This window comes from Chrysochloris asiatica, unplaced genomic scaffold (genome assembly GCF_000296735.1).
Source record: "Chrysochloris asiatica unplaced genomic scaffold, ChrAsi1.0 scaffold00102, whole genome shotgun sequence".
Taxonomy (NCBI): Eukaryota; Metazoa; Chordata; class Mammalia; order Afrosoricida; family Chrysochloridae; genus Chrysochloris; species Chrysochloris asiatica.
In genome coordinates this window covers 4,671,722-4,697,462 of record NW_006408620.1, presented here as the reverse complement: position 1 = coordinate 4,697,462, position 25,741 = coordinate 4,671,722, and the positions used below count along the sequence as shown (strand labels likewise).

The window sequence follows — 25,741 nt, the reverse complement described above, 5'->3', positions numbered from 1 at the left end:
GGATTGGTAGTGGCCATTTTGAATCGGACAAACACAGGTTTACTATGCCGGCAATGACAAATTAAAGAGGAATGGCGTCGCATTCATCATCAAAAAGAACATATGAAGATCTGTCATGAAGTACAATGCTGTCTGTGGTTGGGTAATATCCATACACCCACAAGGAAGAGCAGTTAATACCACTGTTATTCAGATTTATGCATCAACCACTAAAGCCACTAAAAAATTCTTCCAATTTCATCAGTCTGAAATCTATCAAACATGCAATCAAGATGTATTGATCACTACTGGCGATTGCAAAGTTTGGAAATAAACATCAAGGAACAGTGATAGGAAAACATGGCCTTGGTGATAGAAATGATGCTGGAGGTCACATGATAGAATTTTGCAATACCAACGACTTCATCATTGCAAATACCTGTTTTAAGCAACACAAAAGATGACTATACATATGGACCTTACCAGGCAGAATGCACAGAAATAAAATTGACTGTGTCTGTGTAATGAGATGGTGGGAAAGCTCCATATCATCAGCCAAAACAAGGCCAGAGGCAGACTGTGGAACAGAAGATCACTGGCTTATATGCAAATTCAGGCTGAAGCTGAAGAAAATTGAAACAAGTTCACAAGAGCCAAAATATGACCTTGAATATATATCCCACCTGAATTTAAAGATCATCTGAAGAACAGATTTGATACATTAGACACTAAAGACTGAAGACCAGAAGAGTTGTGGGATGACATCAGGAACATCATACCAGAAGAAAGCAAAAAGTCTGTAAAAAAACAAGAAAGAAGGAAAAGATGGATGTTAGAAGAGACTCTGAAATTTGCTCTCCTGTGTAGAGATGCTAAAACAAATGGAATAAATGCGGAGGTACAAGAGCCGAACAGAAAATTTCAAAGGTCAACTCAAGAAGACAAAGTCAAATATTATAACAACGTGCCAAGACCTGGAGTTAGAAAACCCAAAGGGAAGAACACAGCATTTCTCAAGGTGAGGGAACTGAAGAAAATATTCACACCTCGACTTGCGATATTGAAAGATTCTGTGGGCAAATTATTCAGTATGCAGAAAGCATCAAAAGAAGATGGAAGGAATACACAGAGTCAGAGAGAGATGGTCAATGTTCAACCGTTTGAAGAGGTAGCCTGTGATCAAGAGCAAGTGATCCTAAAGAAAGAAGTCCAAGGTGCATTGCAAACATTGCTAAAGAACCAGGTGCCAGGAATTGATGGAATACAAATAGAGCTATTTCAACAAACTGCTGAGGGGCCCTGGAAGCACTTACCTATCTAAGCCAAGAGATTTGTAGGACTGCTATCTGGCCAACTGACTGGAAGCGATCTGTATATTTGTGCCTATTCCAAAGAGAGGGGACCCAACAGAATGCAGAAATCATTAGACAATATCATTGATATCCCATGTAAGAAAAGGTAATATAAAAACGGCTGCAGCCATACATTGACAGGATCAAGCCAGATATTGAAGAGGGCGTGGAATGAGGGGTGTCATTGCTGATGGCCATTGGATCTTGGCTGAAAGCAGAGACTGCTAGAAAGATGTTTGCTTGTGCTTTATTAACTCTGCAAAGGCTTTCCATTGTGTGGCTCATGACAAGCTATGGACAACATTGAGAAGTATGAATCTTTTGGAACACTTACTGGTGCTCATGAGGAACCTGTACATAGACCAAGAGGCAGTTGTTCAGACACAAGGGAACACCAAATAGTTTAAAATTAGGAAAGGTGTGTGCCAGGATTGTATTTTTTCACCATATTTAATTCAATCTGTATTCTGATTAAATAATCCAAGAAAATTGATTATATGAAGAAAAACATGGCATCAGAATTGGAAGAAGACTCAGTAACAACCTGTGATATGCAGATGATACAACCTTGCTTGCTGAAAGTGAAGAGGACTTAAAATACTGATGAAGATCAAAGACCGCAGATTTTGGTATGGGTTGCATGTCAATGTAAAGAAAACATAAATCCTCACCACTGAGCCAGTAAACAACATCCATGAAAAGATTAAAGTAAAGACTTCATTTTGCTGAATCAATCATCAACACTCATGGAAGCATCAGTCAAGAAATCAAATGACATGTGTTGCATTAGGCAAATCTGCATAAGAACTCTATAAAGTGTTGAAGAGCAGAGATATCAGTTTGAGGACTAAGTTGCGCCTGACCCAAGCCATGGTATTTTCTGTAACCTCATATACATGTGAACATTGGACAGTGATTAAGGAAGACCACAGAAGAATTGTTGCTTTAGAGTTCTGGTGTTGGAGGAGGATATTGAAAGTACCATGGACTGTCAGAAGAACAAACAGACCTGTGTTGGAAGAAGTGCAGCCAGGGTGCTCTGTGGAAGCCAGGATGGCCAAACTTCATCTCTCATGCTTCAGACATATTATTAGGAGGGACCAGTCCCTGGAAATTGATATCATGTTTGGTAAAGAGGAGGGTCAGAGAAAAAGAGGAAAGGACCCCCCCCACCACCACCACCAACGGTATGGATTGGCACAGTGGCAACACTGGGCACAGGCCTAGCAATGATTGTGAGGTTAGTGCAGGATCAGGCAGTGTTTCGTTCTGTTGTGCACAGGATCACTATGAATCGGTACCAACTCAATGGCACATAACTACTATACACACACACAGACACACACACACAGAGATTTATATCAAGGAAATAGTCACACAGTGGTAGAAGTGAGCAAAGTTCTAAGGCCATGGGTTAGATGTCAGGCCGAAGCCGTCTTCTGATTCATGAAACTGCAAGGGCCAGTGAACCCAAGATCAACAAACATATCTGGGTTGGAAGAAGTTCAGCCCGAATGCTCCGTGGCAGTGAGGTTGGTGAGACTTCATCTCTCGTACTTTGGACATGGTATCAGGAAGGACCAGTCCCTGGAGAAGGACATCATATTTGGTCAAGTAGAGAGGCAGCAAAAAAGAGGGAGACCCTCTGGGGATCTACACAGTGGCTGCACCCAAGGTCTCAAACACAGCAACAACTGTGAGGCTGGGGCAGGAGCAGACGGTTTGTTCTCTTGTGCATGGAGTCCCTAGGAGTCAGCGGCATCTGACAACAGAGCTGGGCCACGAGAACAGAACCTTTTCTCTTCGTGTTTACTGCTATCGCCACAGTGCTTAGAGCAGGACTTGCTGGTTGGTAGGTGCTTAGTAGATATTTCTTGAGTGAATAAATGAATAATTGAATCATAGAATTTTCACATACTCAAGATGCATCTCCCGAGATCTGGAGTAGGCCAGGGACTGACCTCACAGAGGTGCCGTATGGATGAATTAATGCAAGGAAATTAGAACTGGGTCAGGCCATGTTTGCTCTGAGCGGTGATACGCTCTTCTCCTCATCACTTCTTCTTGGCTGCTGCGCAGCAGGCCAGAGAAGGCTTTCTGTGCTGCGGAGACAGGGGAGGACAATGCTGAGCTGCGTTCTGATCCTGAAAAATCAATAGCTTTTCTCGGGAGCGGGCAGTAACAGTGGTGCTTTTGAAAGGAGAGTCCTGCAGTGCCTTTTCAAGCAATTCTTGACCCATTTTTGCCAGCCCAGGCGAGCGCCGGTTTTTGTACTTGTAATGGGTTCTAATTACAGCCATTGTGTGATACCAGGTTAACAACATTATGTGCTCTGTTAACAGGATAGAACTTTTCCCCCTCTCGTCCGCTCTTTGTCCTGTAACTAACTGAACAGAAATCAGCCCTGTGAGTGTCAGGTTTCATTGGGGATGTTGGCAGTGCCCCTGGGGGAGTCTTGTGGAGTCTGCTGGGACTCTAGGGGACCATGCAGACTTCCGGGAAAACAGCTGTGTCTGCTGAGGTAGGTGAGGGCAGGCGACGGCAATGCCTCCCTCCTCTATGGGAAGGAACTGTGTGTAACAAAAACAGCAGCTATTGTTGTGTGACCATGACCAAGTGTTCTAGGCTCGCTGAGCCGCCATTTCCCTCCCTGTGAAACAGATGCAGTGCCAGTACCTTGCAAGCTCGGTGTCTGTGGCTGCTGTGTGCAGTTGTGCAGGTTGTACACTGTACCTGGGTGTGCTGTGCTGGGCACTGGCGGGGCTGTGCTCCACTCCCTGCGTCAAAGCTTTGTGGGGCTGTAATGATGTTCAGAAACACTGACGCTGCTGCTCCTCCTAATGGGGACCCATTGTTGGAGGAGCTGGGGTGGGAGAAGAGGTATGCATGGAACAGGGAAGTCACTGTCTTCTTGTCACTGTGAGCTCTTCCTCTGAAATGGTCCCTCCCTTGCCTGTCCCATGTGGAAGTAACTGGTGGGGAAGCGTTGTGGAGAAATTTGAATACAGACAAAATAGTTTAACATACTTCCATGTAACCCATCAACCGTCAACCCAAGGGCAGTCCTATTTCTTGCTTGCCTCAGCCCCTGTTATTTTGAAGCAAATCACAGACATTTGTATTACTTGTAAACGTCAGTAAAGGGTTTGTATAGAGAAGGGATGCTACCTAGCTTGGGCTTTTGAGAGCCTCTGGAACATCAGGTTGGGGTGGGAGAAGCATGGCACCTGGGGGCTGTTGTTCTTATCCAGGTGGGAGAGCCAGGTCTTGGCAATGGGGATGGATGGGAAGAGAGATCTGGATATAGAATATAGAATTAAGGATATAGAATCCTTGGGACCAACACACTGGCCATTTATGTTGTTGTTGTTGTTGTTATGTGCCGTGGAGTCTGTTCTGACTCATAGTGACCCTATACAGGGTTTCCAAGGCTGTAAATCTTTACAGGACCTGAAACCTCATATTTCTCCCATGGAACCACTGGTGGTTGTGAACCACTATGGTGGTTCGTAACCACTTATACGGGTGCCTGATTAATGGGATTAGAGTGGTCAACCTTCTGGGTCTTTTATATAGGCCAAGACCTGTGCTTAGCCCTTCTGATGCACTGATTTCTTTAAACCTCCCCATCCCCTGTACATGTACACTTTATGTACACGCTCATTTTATGAATGCGAGGGGAAGTCATGGAAGGTGGGTGTGGAAGGTGGGTGCCCCCTCTAGCTGCCTGGCTGCAGAAGTTACACCTAACCACTCCACCATGTGACCTAACAGCATGGAGGATAAAGGACGGGGATCCAGCCAACCATCCGCACAGCGCTTACTGTGTGGATGCTGCCTAGCAACCGCCAGAAAGGCGTCGGCTGGTCTTTCTAGTCCTGTTTTCTGTGTATTTTGCCATTGCTCGGTAGGGCCATGAGTGGAAGCTGGTGGGAGGAGGAGGTCCTCTGTGCTGACAGCAGCTGCTGCTCTGGGCACCTCTTCTCCACAGCTTGCCCTCTGTACCCTTCCCGAGGTCACACACATCATCAGAAAGAGAGCCAGCATCCTGGGTGGGGTGGTGAAGCAGTTCCCTACACATCTGTGTCGCAGAGGTACACCGTTGTGCATGCTGGGTATTCTTGCCCCCTTTCAGCTATAGTCCCAGCTGCATGTTTACAAGTTTCACTCTTCTCACACTCAGCAGTGAGGGACTTGTTACCAAGGAGATGAAGGGCATCACTTGTAAATGTGAAGTTGTGCTGGGTATGTCTTCCTAGCCTGCACTTAGCTGACCGGCCAGGCAGGCAGAGCCCACTCGGCATTGTCTGGGTGGCCCTTCAGGGTGGACTACCTCACAGGCTACCTTTGATCAGGTCCCCCAGGTAGCTTCACTAGGTGACACCAAGAAGTGGCAGTTCCAAGGTACCTGCGCTCCTGCCTCCTGAGGACAAGGCCCAGCAGCTTCCTGGGTTCAGCTCCTGCACACAGCAAGAGAGGGAGAAGGAAGCTGGAGAGAGTGGGAAGGTGGGAGAACTCAGCCGTGAGTGCTGAGGTCAGACTGCGTGACTTTAGACTGATCCCACACCTTTCTGACCCTGGCTTTCCTCACCTGTGAAATGGGACTCTGCTTCCCAGGCTTGTGGTAGATGCTGATGGGCGCAGAGCCCACAGGAAATGCTCACGGTGCTGACAGAAGCGTCCTGCAGCAGAGGGCTGGTTCTTTGTGTCTCACTAGGACCCTGTACTGTAGGAGGTGATATCCTCTTGTGCAAGTCAGGTTTCAAGATCCAGGATGTGAAGGTGCAAACTCACAGCCACACAGCACTGAGTACACGGAACCTGGACTTCACTTCCAGGTTTACCATGTGTCCAAAGCTGGCTACCTGTGAGTAATCTGGGACCACTGCCTGGAATGACTTCATATTGGGATTTTCATCTAGAAAGACAAAAACTGTTCGTTTAGAAAGATTGTCATTTCTAAAGTGCCTGCCCAGGAGGCAAGACCCATTTTTAGGAGGGTTTCTCCTGACGTCCCAGGAGCTCCTGGGGTCTTCTCTGGGCTTCTCCTTTGGAGCCTGAGCTCAGATCCAGGCTCTGCCTCTGCTGAGGCTATCTCTGACGGGTGCGCCTTCATGTACCACCCGGGCCCTTGTGGAGGGTTGTGTCAAATGGCATATGACAAGCAGGCTGGGATTGAGGGCCATCGGTGTAGCAGAGTCCAGCTGGGGCTGCTGATGACATCCCCTCGCTGTGGGCTGCCTCAGGTGGGGAGGTGTAGTGGTAGAGATGCCCTCAGACCCTGGCCAGGTGCTCATCACCTCCTCCCGGCCCCCTGCTGCTTCCTCACCCATGGGGATGGCGTGTCTATCTGAGAGGCAGTACAGAGGAGCAAGGATGTGGGCTTGGGAGTTTGAATCTCGCTTCTCCTAATTACTTTCTGTGTAGCCTTTCTGTGCTTCTGATTCATCTTTCATAGAATGAGGGGCAGTTGGAGGGACTCCTGGGGAGCACCCCTGGCAGTGCTGACCCTGAGTGTGCGCTCCCTCAGTCTGACCTGTCTTCATGGCTCCTTCCATTGGGAGAGAAGCTTTGCATACAAAGTACGTTCCCACTTTTCCTAGTTCTCAGTGGAGGGGCAGACACTGCTGGATTGAAAACCGGAAAGCTGGTTTTGGGCCTCGTAGGGAATATAGTACCCGGCGTTGTTCCCTTCCTAGCGTGTACGATCATCTCAGCCAAGGTGATAGACCCCTACCGCGCAGGTCCATGTGATGGAAGGGGCTCTGGAAGCATAGTGAATGGGGCTCAGATCTCTACTTTCACTCTTCGCTCTGGGACCTTGGGCCTCACCTTCCTCCTCTGGTAAATGGGCACGAAAAAGTGACTGTATGAAACCCCCAGCAGAGCCAGGATCAAGGAGATGGATGCGGACTATAATCTTCTGGGGATTTCCTGTGATCCTGTGTCTTGGGCTAAGTCTAATCTCAAAACCAAACCCACTGCCATCAAGTCAATGCCAACTCAGAGACCCTATGTAGAGTTTCTGAAATTGTAAATCGGTGTGGGCGCAGATAGCCTCATCATTCTCCTGTGGAGCATGAAACTAATTAGCCCAGTGCCTAACACACAGTGCCACTAGGGGCTACATGTTGTTGTTTAGTGCTGGTGACTCTGTTCCACCGCACAGAAACCCTGTATAGGGTTTCCGAGGAGCAGCTGGTGGGTTTGAACTGCCGGTCTTGCAGTCTTCAGTCCGTTGCTTTATTTCCAGTGTAGTTATTTCAGGCTAAGGTCTGGGTGTCTTGTGTTGCTAAGTCTGAGTTAACACTTGTAAAGAGCAAATATCACACCATTGGTTCAGTTAATTATTCTTTTTTCCCCCATCCCTTTATAAAAATTATATTAAAAATGGTCATAATTTGGTTGTCTTTTTTCAGAGTTGTCATTCATCATAGTTTTTCATAATTACTAATGCAAGCTACTGCTTGAAACACAGCCTGCGTGTCGGAGACAAGTGTTACCCAAACTACTTGTGACGAAGAAGAGCCAGACTGTTGGTTGACTTGTTTGTTTTAAATTCCCAATCCTTTTTAGATCATTGTTGTTGTTGTCAGGTGCCATCGAGTCGGAACCGACTCATAGCGACCCCATGCACAGCAGAACGAAACAATGTCCGATCCTGGGCCAACCTCACCACTGCTGCCACACTTGACGCCATCAGTGATGCCACCTGGCTGATCCATCTCGTTGGGGGTCTTCCTCTTTTTTTCTGACCCTCCACCTTATCCAGCATGACATCCTTCTTCTGACAATATGTCCAAAGTATGAGAGACAAAGTCTTGCCATCTTGGCCTCCAAGGAGCACTCTGGTTACACTTCTTCCAAAACAGATCTATTGGTGGCCTCCAAGGAGCACTCTGGTTGCACTTCTTCCAAAACAGATCTATTGGTTCTTTTGGCAGTCCACAGCACTTTCAGTATTCTCCTCCAACACCACAACACAAAGTCATCAATTTTTCTACGATCTTCCTTATTCACTGTCCAGCTTTCGCATCCATATGAGGTTATTGAAAATACCATGGCTTGGGTCAGGCGCACCTTAGTCCTCAAGCTGACATCTCTGCTCTTCAACACTTTAAAAAGTTCCTGTGCAGCAGATTTGCCCAGTGCAATACGTCGTCTGATCTCTTGACTGCTGCTTCCGTGAGTGTTGATAGTTGATCCAAGAAGAATGAAGTCCTTGACAACTTCAATCTCTTCTCCATTGATAAGAATGCTGTTTATTGGTCCAGTGGTGAGGATTTTTGTTTTCTTTACATTGAGTTGTGATCCATACGGAAGGTTGTGCTCTTTGATCTTCACCTTCATTACTTTCCTAAAATTCAGAAAAGACAGAATTGTGAAATGTTTGGCATTGTCAAATTGCTGTAGGTGCTTCTCAATGCTTACTTACTTTAAAAAAAACAACAACTGTTTTATTGTGAATTATGTGATAGTTTACATGGGAGAACATTAGCTTTACATTTGTCATATTTCATTTCATTGCCATGGTTACAATCCCCTCCATGCATCATCAACCAACCAAAGGGTATACCCCACAAGCCTGCCCCCTGGTCGTCAGCACAGAGCCCCTCTCCCTCTCTGGGTCTAAAGTCCCCAGGTGCTCCATCTCTCCAGGTCGTCGTCTCTGCCTCCGTCTCTGGCGTCACTGTTTCTCTGGGTAGGGTCCCGCATTCCGGGAGATTTGTCATTTTGCTTATTTAATTATACCAATTGATATTGTTATTTAAAGGATAGAGATACTGATAGATAAGCATTGGACAACTAACTGAAAGGTTGGTGGTTCAAAACCACCAGCTGCTCCTCAGAAACTCTATAAAGGCTCACTATGAATAGGACCCAACTAGGAGGCACATAACAATGCCAACAAAGTAGTGTTATTTAGAAGATACTTTTGTTTGTATCACAAAGTTTAATATATGTATTTCATCTGATGCTGCATCCAATTTGCTTAGATGATTGACCCATATGCAACATAGTAGGTTCATGTTTTTTAAACCAACAAGATTTTTAGAGCGGTTTTAGATTTACAGAAAATTAAGCAGAGAGTTTCCGTATGCGTCTCGTAGCACACAGTTTCCTGTGTGATTAATGTCTTGTATTGTTTAGAACTAAAGAATAAATATTGATACAGTATTGTCAACTAACCTTTCTAGTCTGTGTTAGGGTTTGCTCCTTGTGTCATGAAGTTCTATGAGTTTTCGCAAATACTTAATGTCTTGCATCTACTAATTTAGTATCATATAGAATAGTTTCATCGTCCTAAGGTCTGACATGACAGGAAAACGCACTGGACCACAAGGTCAGTCTGAATCTCAAGGTCAAGCTGCCCAAATCTCAAAGCATTACTGTCCATTTCTGTTCTGTTTTTGTCTCAAACTGGTAGCCAGTGCTAGTTCTCGGAGGCCCCTGCTGAGTAGCACAGTTGTAGACTAGGAATTGTCAGGTGGTGCTGAGGGTTAGTGTGCTCCTCTGCTTACTGAAAGGCTGCAGGTTCAACTGCACCCAGAAGCACTCAGGAGAAGTGCCTTGAAGATCTACATTCCTACAACGAGGCCTTGATCCCGTGGACCATCGTTCTTCTCTGACACGCATGGGGTCACCGTGCGCTGGAATGTATGGTATGATGACTAGGTTTCATGGTAGACTAACTTGTTATGTCCGTAAGGGGTCTTGGTGTTGCAGTAGTTAAGCACTTGGTTGCTAATGGAAAGGTTGACAGTTTGAACACACCAGCTGCTCTGTGGAGGAAAGCTGTAGCAGTCTGACTTCATGAAGATGACAATGTTGGAGACTTTACATGGCAGCTCTCGTCTGCACTACATGGTAGCTGTGAGTAGGACCGGACTCAGTGGGAACAGGTAAACCCAGCATTGCAAGGCTGTATGTGACAATTAGCACCATCTGTTGGTCACAGGCAAAACTAATGCAGTTTCTTTGTGGCTCTGATATTCGTCCTAACAGTGAAAGTTCAGAAGAAGTTCAAAACTGACAGGTGGAGCAACTTTTGTAGCATCCCTGTTACAATGCTGTTGTAACTGCTGGTAAGTGCTGAATAGTGAGTGGGAAAACCACATTCCCCCAGCTATGGAAGGGCCCCACTGCAGTTCCAGCCCAAATCTGTGCCAAGAGTCCCCTTCACTGTCACTGGGCCTTAAAAAAAGAGCAGAACTCCACCTTCAACCCATTGACTCAGAATCGCTGAGCCTGAGTTACTGTGTGATGGTAGAAAGACCCCTCCCCATAGCCAGTGTGCACGGTACCAGAAACCAAGGATACAACGCGCACACCCACATACCTCCGACTTGTGAGATAGATGCTGAAGTATCTAAGCGAATGTGGTGGAGAGGTCGATTGTATGACCAAAAAAGTTTCGGTTGCTGTTGAAACATGGAGATGGGAGTGGGTTCCCTGATCTAATTAATCAGCAAGCATCTGGTTCATTAGTCAATGGAGGGTGAAGCGTGATTTGCTTGAATGTGACTATAGAGAACATTCTAATAGGAAAGGAGATGCCAGAGGGACCTTTTTTGTTTTGTTTTTAAATGTATAATCCTTTCATGATTCGGTGGCTAATTATGATGAGTCCTGTGATTTTTACAGCTTTAAAAGCTTTTTCATAACCAGATTATTTTTAGAGATCATCTTTTCTGATGCTCCAGCTGGAAGGGATTGCTCAGTATCCTGAAGTTCTAAAGGCTGCATCTTTTAAAGCCCAACTCAAATGCTACCTTTTCCAAAACACCTTTCCCCTCTCTCTTATGCCAGGGCTACCAAATAGATGTCATCTTGTAGGCCAACACACTGCTGGATTGGTTGTGGCTACCTGGTGCCTTCTTAAGGAAGGAGTGCAGTGCTTGATTGCTAATGTCTGCAGAGAGTGGCCGAACCATGATGCATTGAGCCACCCATTCACCCATTGGATGGGCATCTCGGTAGGTTGCAGTCATTGGAGCTCAGTTCCTACTTTTAGCACATATGCAAATAGATGTTGAAAAAACAACCCACTGCCACTAGGTCATTTCCAGCTCACAGTGACCACCCTGTAGGACAGAGTAGAATTGCACCATAGGGTTTCTGACACTGTAAGTCTTTATGAAAGCAAACTTCTTCATCTTCTTCCAGGGAGCAGCTAGTGGGTTCATACTACTCCCTTATCAGTTAGCAGCCCACTACTCAGGGCTCCTGTGTAAGTCGAAAAGGTTAGATAGCTCCCCAGTAGATCTTGGCCAAGGCAGAGATGAGTGGTAGATTTTAAAAGCTTGATGGATGTGGCCTCGAAGCTTAAAACTCAGTAAAGTACCTTGCCATCTTCTCCTCACCCCAAAGGACGATGTCCTGATGGAAACTGGTAGCCTAGGCACCTTGTTGTTTTGTTGTTAGGTGCCGTAGAGTTGCTTACAACTCTTAGTGACCTTAGACACCATCCTCACAATGGTTGTTATGCTTGAGATCATCGCTGCTACCACTAAGCCAGTCCATCTCATTGGAGGGCTTCCTCATTTTCACTGACCATCCACTTTACCAAGCATGATGGCCTTCTCTAGGAACTGGTCCCTCCTGTCAATATGTGTGAGATATGGGAGATGAAGTCTCGTCATACTGGCTTCTAAGGAGCATTCTGGTTATACTTACCCATCACAGATTTGCTTGTTCTAGCAGGCCATGGTATTTTTAATATTCTCGTACACCATAACTTTACCAAACCACATTTGGTAAAGTGGAGGGTTGGAGAAAAAGAGGAAGATCCCCAATGAGATGGATTAGCACAGTGGTGGAAGCGATGGGCTCTGGTGTCACAGTGATTGTGAGGTTGGCCCAGGACCAGGCAGTGTTTTGTTCTGTTGTTCATAGGGTCACTATGAGTCGGAAATGATTAACGACAACAACACCACAGTAACTCAAATGCATCAATTCCCCTATGGTCTTCCTTATTCCATACACATATGAAGCTTCCATGTACATAATAAAATACTGTGGCTTAGGTCAGGCCCACCTGAATTCTCAAACTGACATCTTTGCTCTTGAACTCTTTAAAGAGGTCTTGTGCAGTAGACTTACCTAATGCAATACGTTGTTTGATTTCTTGACTGCTGTTACCATGAGTGTTGATAGTGGATCCAAGCAAAATGAAGTCTTTGACAACTTCAATCTTTTCTCTATTTATCATGATGTTATTTATGGTCCAGTGGTGAGGATTTTTGCTTTGTTTACATTGAAGTGCATACTGAACCCATACTGAAGACTGTGGCCTTTGATCTTCATCAGAGGGAATTTTAAGTCTTCTTCGCTTCCAGCAAGCAAGGGTGTGTCATGTGCATATTGCATGTTGTTTATGAGCCTTCCTCCAATTCTGTTGACATGTTCTGCTTCATATTAATCCAGCTTCTTGGATTATTTGCTGAGTGTACAGATAGAGTAAGTATGGTGACAGAATACAAACCCTAGTGCACACCTTTCCTATTTTAAACCACTTGTTGTTCCCTTGTTCTGTTTGTATGACTGTATCTTGATCTATGTACAGGTTCCTCATGAGCACAATTCAGTATTCCAGCGTACTCCTTCTCCACAGTGTTGTCCATAGCTTGTTAAGCTCTATACAGTCCAAAAGCCTTTGCACAGCCAATAAAACTCTGCTTTCAGCCAAGATCCTTCTGACGTCAGCTTTCAGCCAAGATCCTTCTGACGTCAGCTGTGATATCCCTTATTCCATGTGTTCGTGAATCTGGTTTGAACCTCTTGCAGTTCCCTGTTAATGTCCTGTTACAGTCATTTTGAATCATCTTTAGCAAAAATTTTACTTGCATGTAATAATACCAATACTCTCCAATGATTTCTGCATTCTGTTGGGTCACTTCTCTTTGGAATGGGCACAAATAAGGATCTCTTCCAATTAGTTGGCCAGGTAGCTGTCTTCTAAATATCTTGGCAGAGATGAGTGTGTGCCTCCAGTTTGTTGAAAGATTTCAGTTGCGTTCCTTTAATTCCCAGAGCCTTGTTCTATGTCTATGCTTTCAGTGCACCTTGGACTTCTTCCCTCATTAACATTGGCTCTTCAAATGGTCGGACATCGGCTGCTTCTTTTGGCGCTGGGACTCTGTATTCCTTCCAACTTCTTTTGATGCTTTTTGCATCATTCAATATTTCACACATAAAATCTTGTAAGTTGAGGCTTGAATTTTTTTTCTTCAGTTCTTTCAGCTTGAGAAATGCTAAGTGTGTTTTTCCCTTTTGGTTTTCTAACGCCAGGTCTCTGCATATTTCATTACAATAAGTGACTTTGTCTTCCCAAGTTGCCCTTCGAAATGTTCTGTGCAACTCTTTTACTTCCTGCTTTCTTCAATTTGTTTTAGCACCTCTCCACTAGAGAGCAAGTTTCAGAGTCTCTTCTGACTCCATTTTGGTCTTTTCCTTCTTTCTTGTCTTCTTAATGACCATTTGCTTTGTTTTTGTATGATGTTCTTGATGTCATCCCACGACTCTTCTGGCCTTTAGTCTAATGTATCAAATCTGTTTTTGAGATATCTCTCCATTCAGGTGGGATATGTTCAGAGGCCATATTTTGACTCTTGTAGACTTGTTTGAACTTTCTTCAGCTTTAGTCTGAACTTGCATATGAGCAGTTGATGGTCTGTTCCGCAATCTGCCCTTGGCCTTGTTTTGGCTGATGGTATGGAACTTTGCCACCTTCTCTTTCCACAGATGTAGTAAATTTGATTTCTGTGTATTTCAGCTGGTAAGGTCCATGGTATAGTCTCCTTTATGTTATTTTTTTTTTTAAAAAGAGGAATTTGCAGTTAAGTCATTGAGCTTGCAAAAGTCTGTCATGTGATTCCTAGTCTTGTTTCTGTCACCAAAGCCATATTTTCCAATTACTGACACTTCCGGTTTGCTTCCAACCTTTGCATTCCAAATGCCAGTAATTATCAACACTTCTTCAATAAATGTTTGATCAATTTCAGACTGAAGAAGTTCATAGAATTCTTCAATATCATCATCTCTGGCTTTATTGGTGCGTAAATTTGAATAATAATGGTATTAACTAGTCTTCCTTGTAGGTACGTGGATATTATCCTATCACAGACAGCATTGTACTTGACGATAAATCTTGAAATGTTTTCTTCAATGATAAATGTGACACCATTCCTCTTCAGTTTGTCATTTCCAGCATAGTAAACCATGTTATTGCCAGAATCAAAATGGCCAAACCAGTCATTTCAACTTACTAATGCCTAGGATATTGATCTTTATGTGTTCTACTTAATTTTTGACAACTTCTAATTTTCCTAGACTCATACTTCATATATTCCATGCTCCAATTATTAATGGATGTTTACAGCTGTTTCTCCTCATTTTGAGTTGTGCCCCATCAGCAAATAAAGCTCTTGAGGGCTTTAGTCCATTGTTGCTGTTGTTAAGAGCCATTGAGTCAGTTCTGACTCATAGCAACCTTGTGCAGGGCTTTTGAGGAGTAACTGATGAGCTTGAACCACTGACTTTGTAGTCAAACTAACTTTGTAGTCAGTTCAAACTAACTTTGTAGTCCAGCGCATTAATCCCAGCGCCATACTTGTGCACCTTTAAGTCCCACACAGGACCAAGGGGTTCTCTTGGGTTTGACCAGCCCGCCTCTCCAGCCTTCCTGGGCACCAAGGCTCCATTCCCATCGTGGCTCTTAACCCTCGTGGGTATACCTCACCTACTTGTCGACTTTCAGTTTGTCACTCTAGTTATCTTTGTCAAGTCGTGCCTCCTCGTTCACTGCCTCCCTGTGAATTGTGCAGAGATTATTATCAGTACAAAGTAGAAAAGGAGCCCGGTGGCTCCATAGGGTAGTCACTAGAATGCAGACTCCAGGATTGGCAGTTCGAGCCCACCAGCTGCTCCATGGAAGAAAGATGAGGCTTTCTGCTCCTGCAAAGATTTACAGCCCTGGAAACCCTATACAGGGTCACTGTGGGTGTGAACCAACTCCAGTAGCACTTAACAACAAAGAGTAGAATGAAACCCATTGGACTTGTAGCCTGACCCCGAGCATGGATGGTGGCAGACCACAGTGGATGTCTAGTGGTGACTTAGGACCTGGATCTGACAGGACGCTGCCTGGTTAGGTTTGCGACTCGAGAATGCCATCAGTTGGAGAGGCATTTCTGTGTACTGTCCTCCCTCCAGCCACTCTCTCCATGACAAAGGAGGACACCCGTCCACCTGTTTGCCCAGCTTCTCAGCTCCTGGAGCAACCGTTAACAATGCTGCTTTGAGGAGCAGTGTGCTTCTCCCCATGGCTAGCCAAGCTCCTTGCTAGGACACATGCTTCTTCTTCACTCATTCCTGGAGAGCTGCCTGTCCTCTTCCCATCTGTGATTCCCCCAGCCCACACCCCAACTCGCAGTAAAGACCAGCTCTTATTCTCTGAGCATTCACCAGGCACCGCAGATGTGTCGCAGAGCCTGCTGAATGAAGTGACTATTCGTCCGCTCAGGGGCCCAGGGAGAGGAGGGTATATAGTTTTTAATCCTCACTTAGTGCCCATAGAGGGTGCATAACTTGCATTGGAGTGCACTGTTAGGAAACCATAGAACCTAGGGTCATCTTGCACCCAAGCCCAAGTCCAAATCCACATCCAACCTTGGGAACTGTACACATTGCAGGGCTGTCGTTGAGGGCTGTCAAGTCCTAAGGATGCTGATAGCATTTTCTTTGGGACACCTAGTGGTTTGAACTGTCAACCTTATGGTTAACAGTCCAGTGCTTATCTTTTAGCGCCACATCAGGACTTCTCTATACTGTTGTTTTTAATAATAATGATGGAACTATTTGTGATTTCAGATTTATCTTCCAACACTTTCTCTGAGTCTTCGTTTTGAGTTAATACAGTATGGAAATAGTTATTTGAGGATTAATCAGCTCAAGTACAAGGAAGCTTCAAAAAGTTTATGGAAAAATTCCATTATCTCTTAGTTCCATTTTTCTGTGAACTTTGTGAAGCCCCCTTGTATGGTTCATATAAGATGAAAGCTGCTTTTTGTCAACAGCTTTAAGTAGGACTATGTGATTAGAAAATCCAGTGTTTCAGAGCAAGCTTAACAGTGAGCATCTATAGCCTATATGCTATTTTTTTTAAACTTTTTATTTTGAATTAGGTTTACAAAGAAGATTATCAGTTTCACATTTCTATATGCTTTTAACAATGATTCCATCACAGTTTGTCTTCCTCAATTCCGTCAGAATTTTTTTTCTGTAGCAAAATGAAGGCTTTGTTTGATACAGTCAAGTCATTCTTTGGGCAGCAAGAGAGAACCATGGTTTTGACAGCTTAGGATAAACACCGCTGGAAGCTGGAATGTTTCCATGTTTTATGCATTTATGGAAAATTGTCTTAACACTCTGGCTCTGACTGCAAAACCAAACCCAAACAAACAAAAACACTCCTGCTTCTCTTAGAAACAATGGTGACATTTCTTAAGCTTGCATTTCGTAGGGCACATTAGCAGGCATTTAGCAGTAATATTGGCAGTTGTTTATTTCCTGCTTGCTGTGTGGTAAATGCATGCACAGCCTTGAGGAAATTCACAGAGAGTTATTAGTGGTACTGTATTTGTTTGGGAAAGTCCAGAAAAAGATCACTATAAGCTTTGCTTATGCAAAAGGAATCAGATAATCGTGAGAGTATTAATTTTAGGTGTGTACAAAGGAAAAAGGTGAAAAGGCTCAGCCATGTACTCTTCCTGTGTTAATTGCTTGGTTCTTGCAATGTCTCTTGTGCCATCTGCACTTTGCATTTCATGCGGGTTTAGAAGAGGTGAGCTCCTGGGGGTAGATGGGCTACCTTTTGGTGCATGGATTCACAGAGCAAGTTAATGGAAGAATCAAGATTGTGGTTGGTGGTCTGATAAATTTCACATCAAGTTCATGACCGTTCCTTGTAGTTTCCAGAGAAGAATTTTAATTCTTTTAAAGAGTCTGTATGGTTTTCCTCAAGGGTAAATGAGAATATTCATTATTAGAAAATTTTAAATAAGGAGAACTAGAAAGACTGGGATGAAAACATACCCCTTGACTAATGTTAATAATAGTCCTGATGTATATTTCTCTATAGACGTTTCATTATGTAACAGCATATCCTTCTCCACGCCATGGAAAGCGTGGATTCTCTTCATTCCTCCAAAGCAATCATGCTCAGGTTAACGACACATTTGTTCCACGTAGCTTCTCCCATGTTTGTCCTGTTCCCTGAAGGTGTGTGCTTCATGTCTCTGGGAGAGTATGTATTACAAATGATCTGACATTATTGATGTAGTACATGCAATATGGTGCGTGTCTGGGTGTAATAGGAGGTCTAGGAATGGCGGGGACTTGGTGAGGGTTGGCTGTACCTCTGCATCCAGAGAGGTTCCTGTATCAGATCCCTGGATAAAGATCCTTTACTCAGGGTTCACGGAGAACGTGACAGGATGAGAGCTCACATTTCTAAAATGTTTAAATTACAGTTGTATTTGATAACTTTTTCTTGTGGCCATTTAAAGTGCACAGTTCAGTGACATTCACCATGTTGTAAAGCCATCACCTCTGTCTGATGCCAGAACATTTTCATCCTCTCGAAAGGAAACCAACCTCTACCCATTAAACTGTCACCTCTCACCTCCCTCTCCTCCCCATCCCTGGATACCCCTCATCTGTTTTCTGTCTCTGTGGATTTACCTAATCGAGTATTTGGTGCACCTGGAATCTTACGTAGCCTTTTGTGCAGGGCTTCCTTCACTTCACAAGATGCTTTCCAATTTCATCCATGTCAAAAGCATGTATTAGCACTGAATTTCATTTCCCTTGTAATCAGAGAAATTACTGTGCATTTGATTACATATCAGGGGGACTCAGAAAGTTTGTGAAAATATTCCATCCATTGTCTTTTCATTCCATTTCTTCGTGAACTTTGTGAAGCCTGTGTCATCTTTGCTTTATATATGTTGATTTCTGTATTCCTCCTAACCACATGGCTTTTTATTTATCTGGTATCAGCCAGTAGTATTGAATGGAGACATGGTGTGGTGCTGTAGGATAAGCACTTGACCACAAGGTTGGTTTGAACTGCAAGGTCAGTAGTTCAAACTCAACCAGGCACTCCTTGCAAGCCCTATGCAGGGATGCTGTTGGTCGGAACTGACTTGACTGCACTGAACAAGGACAGCAGAGTACTGAATAAACATTGAAACCTTTTGAGTGTTTATATCAGGCCTGACTGAGCAGGCACGGTGGAATTGTAGGGTGTAGCAGGTGGCACAGTGGTCTAGAGCCAGGGCTTTGGAATCATGGGTTTGCACCTGGCCCCGCCCTTTCTCCACGATATAATCTTGACTGAGTAAGCTCCTTAAACTCTGCAGACAAGTTTTTCCCTTTCTGAGATGAGGATAATAATAGCCCAGTCTCATTATTCACAGATTCTGTATTTGTGAATTTATCAACTTGGTGAAATTAATGTGTGACCCCCCCCAAAATCAATGCTCTCAGTGTTTTTGTGGCCATTCGCAGTTGTGTGCTTTGCGGAGCTGTGAAAAGCAAAACTCAGAGTCACATGACATTCAACAAACACCTTCCCAGATAAGGTGGAACAAGGCTGGTTCTGCTTTGGCTTGTTCAGTGTTCATTGTGATTTCCTAACTAAGTGGCTGAAGGAGTCTCCGTGAGGTAGAGATGGTTAGTGTGCTCAGCTGCTAACTGAAACGTTGGAGGTTGGTGTCCACCCAGAGACACCACGGAAGAAAGACCTGGAGATCTACTTCAGAGAAATCAACCATGACAGCCCAGTGGAGCCGTTCTACTGAGACACACACGGGATCACATGAGTCTGAATCAACCTGATAGCAACTGGCTTTTTGCTGGTAAATAAGGTTCTTGTGCAGTTGCCAGTGGGTCTGTCACCACCATAGGTAAGACTCTGATTCTGTCTTCTTACGGTCAGAACCAAGGCCCTGATGTAGAGAAACAGAGTGTTTCAGATTGTGTTATCTGGATAATTCTAGGCAGGCACACATCAGAGTAGTAAGAAAGCCTTTGCTAGAGAAGTAGTTTTAAATTGTAAATAAAAAATTTGAGGTTCAAAAAGGATCTGATAGTCATCCTATTCTGACCATGAACTGTGGATTTTTGACTTTTGAAGTGTTAAAATGAAACTACTAAAATAAAACATAATCACATTACGGATGGATTTGCACATGTTTGTTGATTTGAATAGTAGGTAAGCACCATAGAAGGTCCTGTTCTCAGAGCCTTAGTGTTTGGCGCTGTGTCTTCCAGGTGGCGGAGATGCATGGTGAGCTGATCGAGTTCAACGAACGCCTGCACCGGGCCCTGGTGGCCAAGGAAACCCTGGTGTCGCAGATGAGGCAGGAGCTCATTGACCTGCGCGGCCCGGTAAGTCCTCTCCCTCCTCCTGCTCGTCCCGCCCTCTGCTGGCTGTATCAGTAGCAGCAGTGTCTGGAGTATGCACAGGACAGAGCCTGGAAGACTCCATACATGGACAGTTAACAACAGTTAAGCAAGTGTTGGGCTGCTAACCCAAAGGTTGTTGTTTTGAACCCACCTGGCGGCATCAGGAAAGAAAGACCGGGCAGCCTGTTTCCATATAGATTACCAGAAAACCAAAGCCACTGCCAGCAGTTTGTTCTGACTCACAGTGACCCTGAGCCAAGGAAAGGCTCATGGGTTTGAACTACCAGTCTTGAGGTTAGCAGCTTAATGCCTAAACCACAGCATCACAGAGCTCCCTCCATATAGATTGTTGTTGTTGTTAAGTGCCCTCAAGTTGGTTCTGATTCATAGTGACCATGTTGAGGGTTTCCGAGGAGTGGCTGGTTGAGTTTGAACTACTGACCTTTAGATGGGCAATCCATTGCTTATCCTACAGTGCCACACCAGGACTGCATATAGATAAGACTCCTTGTAGATTCTTGTTCTTGTTAAGTGCCATTGAGTCAGTTCTGACTCATAGTGACCTTGTATAGGGGTTTCAAGGAGCAACTCGTAGATTTGAACTGCCAGCCTTGTGTGGTTATCCTACAGCGCCACACCAGGACTCCTCATATACATTTGTTGTTGTTGTTATGTGCCATCGAGTGGGTTCCGACCCATAGCAACCTTGTATAGGGTTTCCGAGGAGCAGCTAGTGACCTTGAACCACCGACCTTGCAGTTCAAACGGCTTTGCAGTCTGGCGCATTAACCCACAGCGCCACGCCCCATATACATTAGAGCCTAGAAAACTCAACTGGGGGTGTATTTCTACTCTATGATACATGGAGGTCCCTGTGAATCAAAAATCAGCTTGACAACACCTAGCAACCCTAACTTACCAACATTCCTTTTTTGGGAGGGATTGTGCGTGTGTGTGTGTGTGTGTGTGTGCACATGCAACAAAGAGAATAAAATGTGACAGAGTCTGCTGGAGCTCCCTTTGCACCATTTCTTGCTCGCTGTCCCCGCCCCCAGATTCTATGTTCTGAAGTTGGTGTGTAGTCTTCACCAACTCCAGTTCTCACACTGCACTGTAAGATACATTTCTTTGAGCCACGTACCGTGTCTATGTTCCTAACTTTTGCCCGTGTGGTAACACTTGTAAATGTCCCTTTGACACTTTTTGTTTTGTTTTTAATTGAATATTAGGGTTGGAGGTGTATCCCACATAGACCCGAGTATGGGTTTCTCAGCCATGACCTTCAACATTTGGGGCAGGATAATTCCGTGCTGTGGGGCTCCTGTCCTATGTGTGCACTATAGAGTGTTTGGCAGCCTCTTTGGCCCCTGCCCTCTCAATTCCACTAGCTCTCCAACTCCCCTATCTGGTGACAACTGAAAATGCCTATTGACATTCCAAATGTCCCCTGAGGAGATGGAACCAGCTGTGCTTGAGACCTACTGGCCAAGTTCATTCGCTTTCTTTTCTGTATTTCTTTTTCCTTTATGGACTGAAACACCACAAGACTTGTAATCCAGTCTTGTAATCGTAGACTTTGTGGGTGTTCCCAGTATTTTGCTATTACCAACCATGACACCCAACATTTGAACATCCATCATTTTGTGTACAAGTATATTCTTCATTGTAAAACATTTTTATTATGAAAAATGTTTAATAAGGGAGAAAAATTAATCCAATGGAAGCTCATGTTTCCATTACCAAGTTCAATTATTAACACAAATGGCCAATCTTATTTCAGTTTGTCACACCCACCTCCTCCTTCAATTTATTTTGAATCAGATCCTGAATTTTATTCCATCTGTAGACATTTTAGTGGGTGAGATCTCTTAAGAAATAAGAAAAAAATAACCACATTCTTATTATAAGCCACCTGCCCCCTATACATGCATGCTTTAGCAGTAATTGCTTTAGGTTATCAAATATCCAGTGCTAAGATTTTCATTTGCTTCTTAATTTTGTAATAGTTTTTTGTTTAAATCAGGATCCATTTGAAATGCACATATTTTACTTGGTTGATACAACTATGTCTCTTAACCTTTCTTGAATATATCCAATTTTCCATCTCTCTCATTTTTGTGTTTTGGTGATTCCTTTATTGAAGACAGTGAGTCATTGATTAATAGAGTTTCTCACCACCTGGAGTGTGCTGAGCACATCTCTGTTGTGGTATTGGACATGCTGCTTGGTTTCTTGAAGTCCTGATGTGGCGCTGTAGGATAAGCATTGGACTGCTGATTGCTAGGTCGACGGTTCAAACCCACCAGCCACTCCTTGGGAACCCTATACAGAGTCACTATGAGTCAGAACTGACTCAACGTCACTTAACAACAATAACACCAACACTTGGCTTCTTGTATTTTCCTTAAATAGGAATTTGAAGTGCGAGGCTTGGACACCTGTATTGTCCATGTTTCTGCCAGGACACACTTCAGGCCTGCTTATCTCGGGTTGTGACATATGAGCAGCCATTTATAATCACTTCTTAGTTCCAGTATGCAGATGTTTTGTTTGTTGGTTTATTAATTTCACCTTTGGGTGAGGCTGCAGAGCAGCTGTTTAAGACACCTCTGTCAGTGTGCTAGCGTTTCTTTCGCCACCTCCTTGACAACACTGCTGCTTGTTAAGTGCTGTTGACTTGGTCCCAACTCTTAGTGACCCATACAGGGTTTCTGAAGAGTGATGAGGGGGTTTGAACCATCGACCTTGTGGTTTGCAGTCCAGTGCTTATCCTATAGCACCACACTAGGGCTCATTGACAACATTTTTGTCCTTGTTAAGTGCCATCGAGTCAATTCAGACTCATAGTGACCCTGTATAGGATTTCCAAGGAGCAGCTGGAGGGTTTGAACTGCAGATTTTGTGGTTGGCAGTCTAGTGCTTATCCTACAGCACCACGTGAAGCAACACTTCTAGGTGGTGTGAAATGAACGTAACCTTCATGCCCTCAGTCACAAATGCTGCTGACTCTTCATTTCCATATGGTCCATTTTGGTTTCCTCTTCTCTGCCTTGTGTTTTAGTCCTTACAGTCTCTATTGGACTGTACTGGGTTTTCATACTGATTTACAGCACATTCTTTACATGTACTTTCCAGCTGTCTTTGTTGTTGTTAAGTGCCATCAAGTCAATTCCAGTTCATAGCGACCCTGTCTAGGGTTTCCAGGGAGCAACTGGTGGGTTTAAACCTTGTGGTTCACAGTCCAGTGTTGATCCTACAGCGCCACACCAGAACTCCTTTCAGCCATATGCATTGTAAATAATCTCTTTTCAGTCTCAGGCTCACTTAGTAAGTTTTACTAAAACATCATATTATGGAAATTTTCAAACATATGTAAAAGCCGAGAGAATCGCCTAACGGACCCCCGTGTACCCACTACTCACTTTGGAAAAGAATCCACTCAGGGCCAGTCATGCTTCATTTGTACCCTATTCAATCCCTTTGCAACCCAGATTATTTGGAAGTCCGTCACATCAGGCACTTGTCTTTACAAACAAACGAAAAAGGAACAATTATTTTTAATATCATCAAATAGCCTGGGGGAGTGTTCAGTCTTCCCCACGTATATCAAAAATTTGGTCAGTTTATTTGCTCTACTGAGGATCGTAATAAAGTCTGTATATTGGGTGAGTTATACATTCCCCTCCCCCTCTCTGTCTTTAGTTTCTAGATTTTTTTCACCCCCTTGATTCTTGTTGAAAAAGAAATGCAGCCCTTTGTACTGTAGGCTTTCCCAGTCAGACTGTATTGCAGTGGCAGCTCACTGGCGAAGTTTAACCTCGTCCTTTAGTCACCCATCTTTCATTTAAATTGGCCATTCACTCTAGACACTTGACGAGATCCAGGGGACTTTTTGTGGGGACAAGATTCCCTTGTGGGAATCCTTCCGGTTAGGAGGCTGTGTGTAAACGCACTAGTGGAGGTGCCAAGCTGGACTGGATGAAGACTGTTTGCTGATGGCCAGCTCCTATGGTTTCCTGTGTTTGTTCATCTGCGTTGTGGCAGATTTCTGTAAGGAGGTAAGGCCCACTTCTCTGAGATCGAACACGCTTTGTAAACACCTGGTGTGTGCAAAATCAAACACAAATCTGAAAACCTGAATTTTTGTTGTTGTTGTTTGAGCCTACTTCACTAGAGGATCCCTGGTTGCATAGTGGGTTATGTGTCGGGCTGCTAACCACACTCAGAGAGAAAAATGAGGCTGTCCGCACCTGTAAGGATTTGCAATCGCGGAAACAGTAGGGAGCAGTTTGATTCTCTTACGGGGTGGCTATGGGATGGCAGTTGGTTGGGGTTTTGGTGTGTATACTTCATTAACTCCAGGGGATTGTAGGGAACAGGGATGGAAGAATATCCCTTGTGCTGTCCTTTGCCCTTTGGAGCTAAGTCCCTAGTATCCCTCCACAGTGGCCTCTTAAGCAGCGCCCCCAAATAAAAGACTTGCACAGTGTCCACACTGGTCCAGACCTGTGTTTCCACTGTGACCGGGCTGGCTAGAGTCTCTTCCCATCCCTACTCCAGGACCAACCCTACTGCTCAGCTCCAAGCATCCTGACCTACTTTAGGACCAGCCTTATTGAGAGGGATGTCCTGTGGGTGGACAAGAAACTGAAAATTCATGCTACTTGGGTTAGGTTCTCTGTGGACCCTATTGGAGTCCTTGTGTGTCCTTCATGCTGAAAGAATAGCAGGCGACTAATGTCACTGTAGATGGATTTTCAGAGAGCTGCTTCAGTGCATTCATGTCACTGTGATCAACAAGCAATAAATCAGCACAAATTAGTAACTCAGGATGCCCGTAGCTTACGCTGACTAATTGGCATCAGACAAAAAGATTCTAAATGCTCTTGACATATTACCCACCTTGTGGGATCCTCACCCACCCTAGCAGCAAGTGCTATCATGAGTCCCATTTTGCAGAAGTGGAGCTTGAGGCTTCACAAGGAAGTAGCTCACCCCAGGGTCATGTACTGAGGAGCGGCAGATGTGGGTCTGTCTGATTTGAAGAGCATGTACTTTTTTTTTTTTACTTCTTTTTTAGCATTAAATGAAGCTTTACAGAGAAGATCATCCGTTTTACACTCAACAAATCACACACTGTTTCATCTCCATGATTGCGATCTCCGCCATGTAACAGCAGTTACCCGCTTCCTCCCTGTGCATCCTGTTTCCCTTCCACCCTCCTTCCCATCGCTTTTCAACTTTGTGCTTAGGTCGAGGTTGCCCTTTTGATCTTGAATGACTGACCAGTCCATGCTGAGTATACCTTACTGGTATTGTTGTCTGCACTTATAAACCTGCCTAGTGCTTAGCTGAAAATTAGGCCGTGAGTTTCATTCCAGACCCGAAAGGTGATCTACGGCCATCGCCTCATCATCTCAGGGTCCCCCTAGTCTCTCTTTGACCAGTAAGTTCAGTCTTTTTTTTTTTTTTTTTTTGTAATTGAGTTTTGTCTCACTTTTTCTGTCACTCTAGCTGGGACCTTCTAGTGTGGTCCCTTTCAGAGCAGTTAGTAGTGGTAGTCGGGCACCATCTAGGTCTTCTGGTTTCAGGGTCCTGGAGACTGCTGGTAATTCACATGGTCCTTTAGACGAATTCAGTCCAGGCATCCTCAGTCTTCATTACTGTTCTTTTCTCTGCACATGGAGAGACTGATAGTTGTACCTTGGATGGCCACTCATGATCCCAGACACTGGTCACTAAAATAGGATGTGAACCATTGTCTTTGTGAACTGTGTTACACTAATTGATCAAAGTGTCTCCTGAGACTTTGGTCCTGACCTTTCAGGCCCAGAAACTCATTGCCTAAGATGTTTGATAACATCTAAGAAGTTTTCATCATTTTATCTCCACCACAGTCATAGGTGTGTTTATTAGGACTTTAGAAAGAAAGAAAGAAG

The 25,741-nt window shown here is 44.3% G+C and overlaps 1 protein-coding gene across 1 annotated transcript in view; it reads left to right on the top strand.

Annotated features, from left to right (window-relative positions):
• The window catches only part of SNX29 (sorting nexin 29), a 567,324-nt gene that overhangs the window by 364,698 nt on the left and 176,885 nt on the right, over positions 1-25,741 (top strand). The window contains exon 15 of the mRNA XM_006867206.1: positions 19,668-19,784. Within this exon, the coding sequence (XP_006867268.1) occupies positions 19,668-19,784 (117 nt within the window). The remainder of the gene's footprint in view (positions 1-19,667; positions 19,785-25,741) is intronic.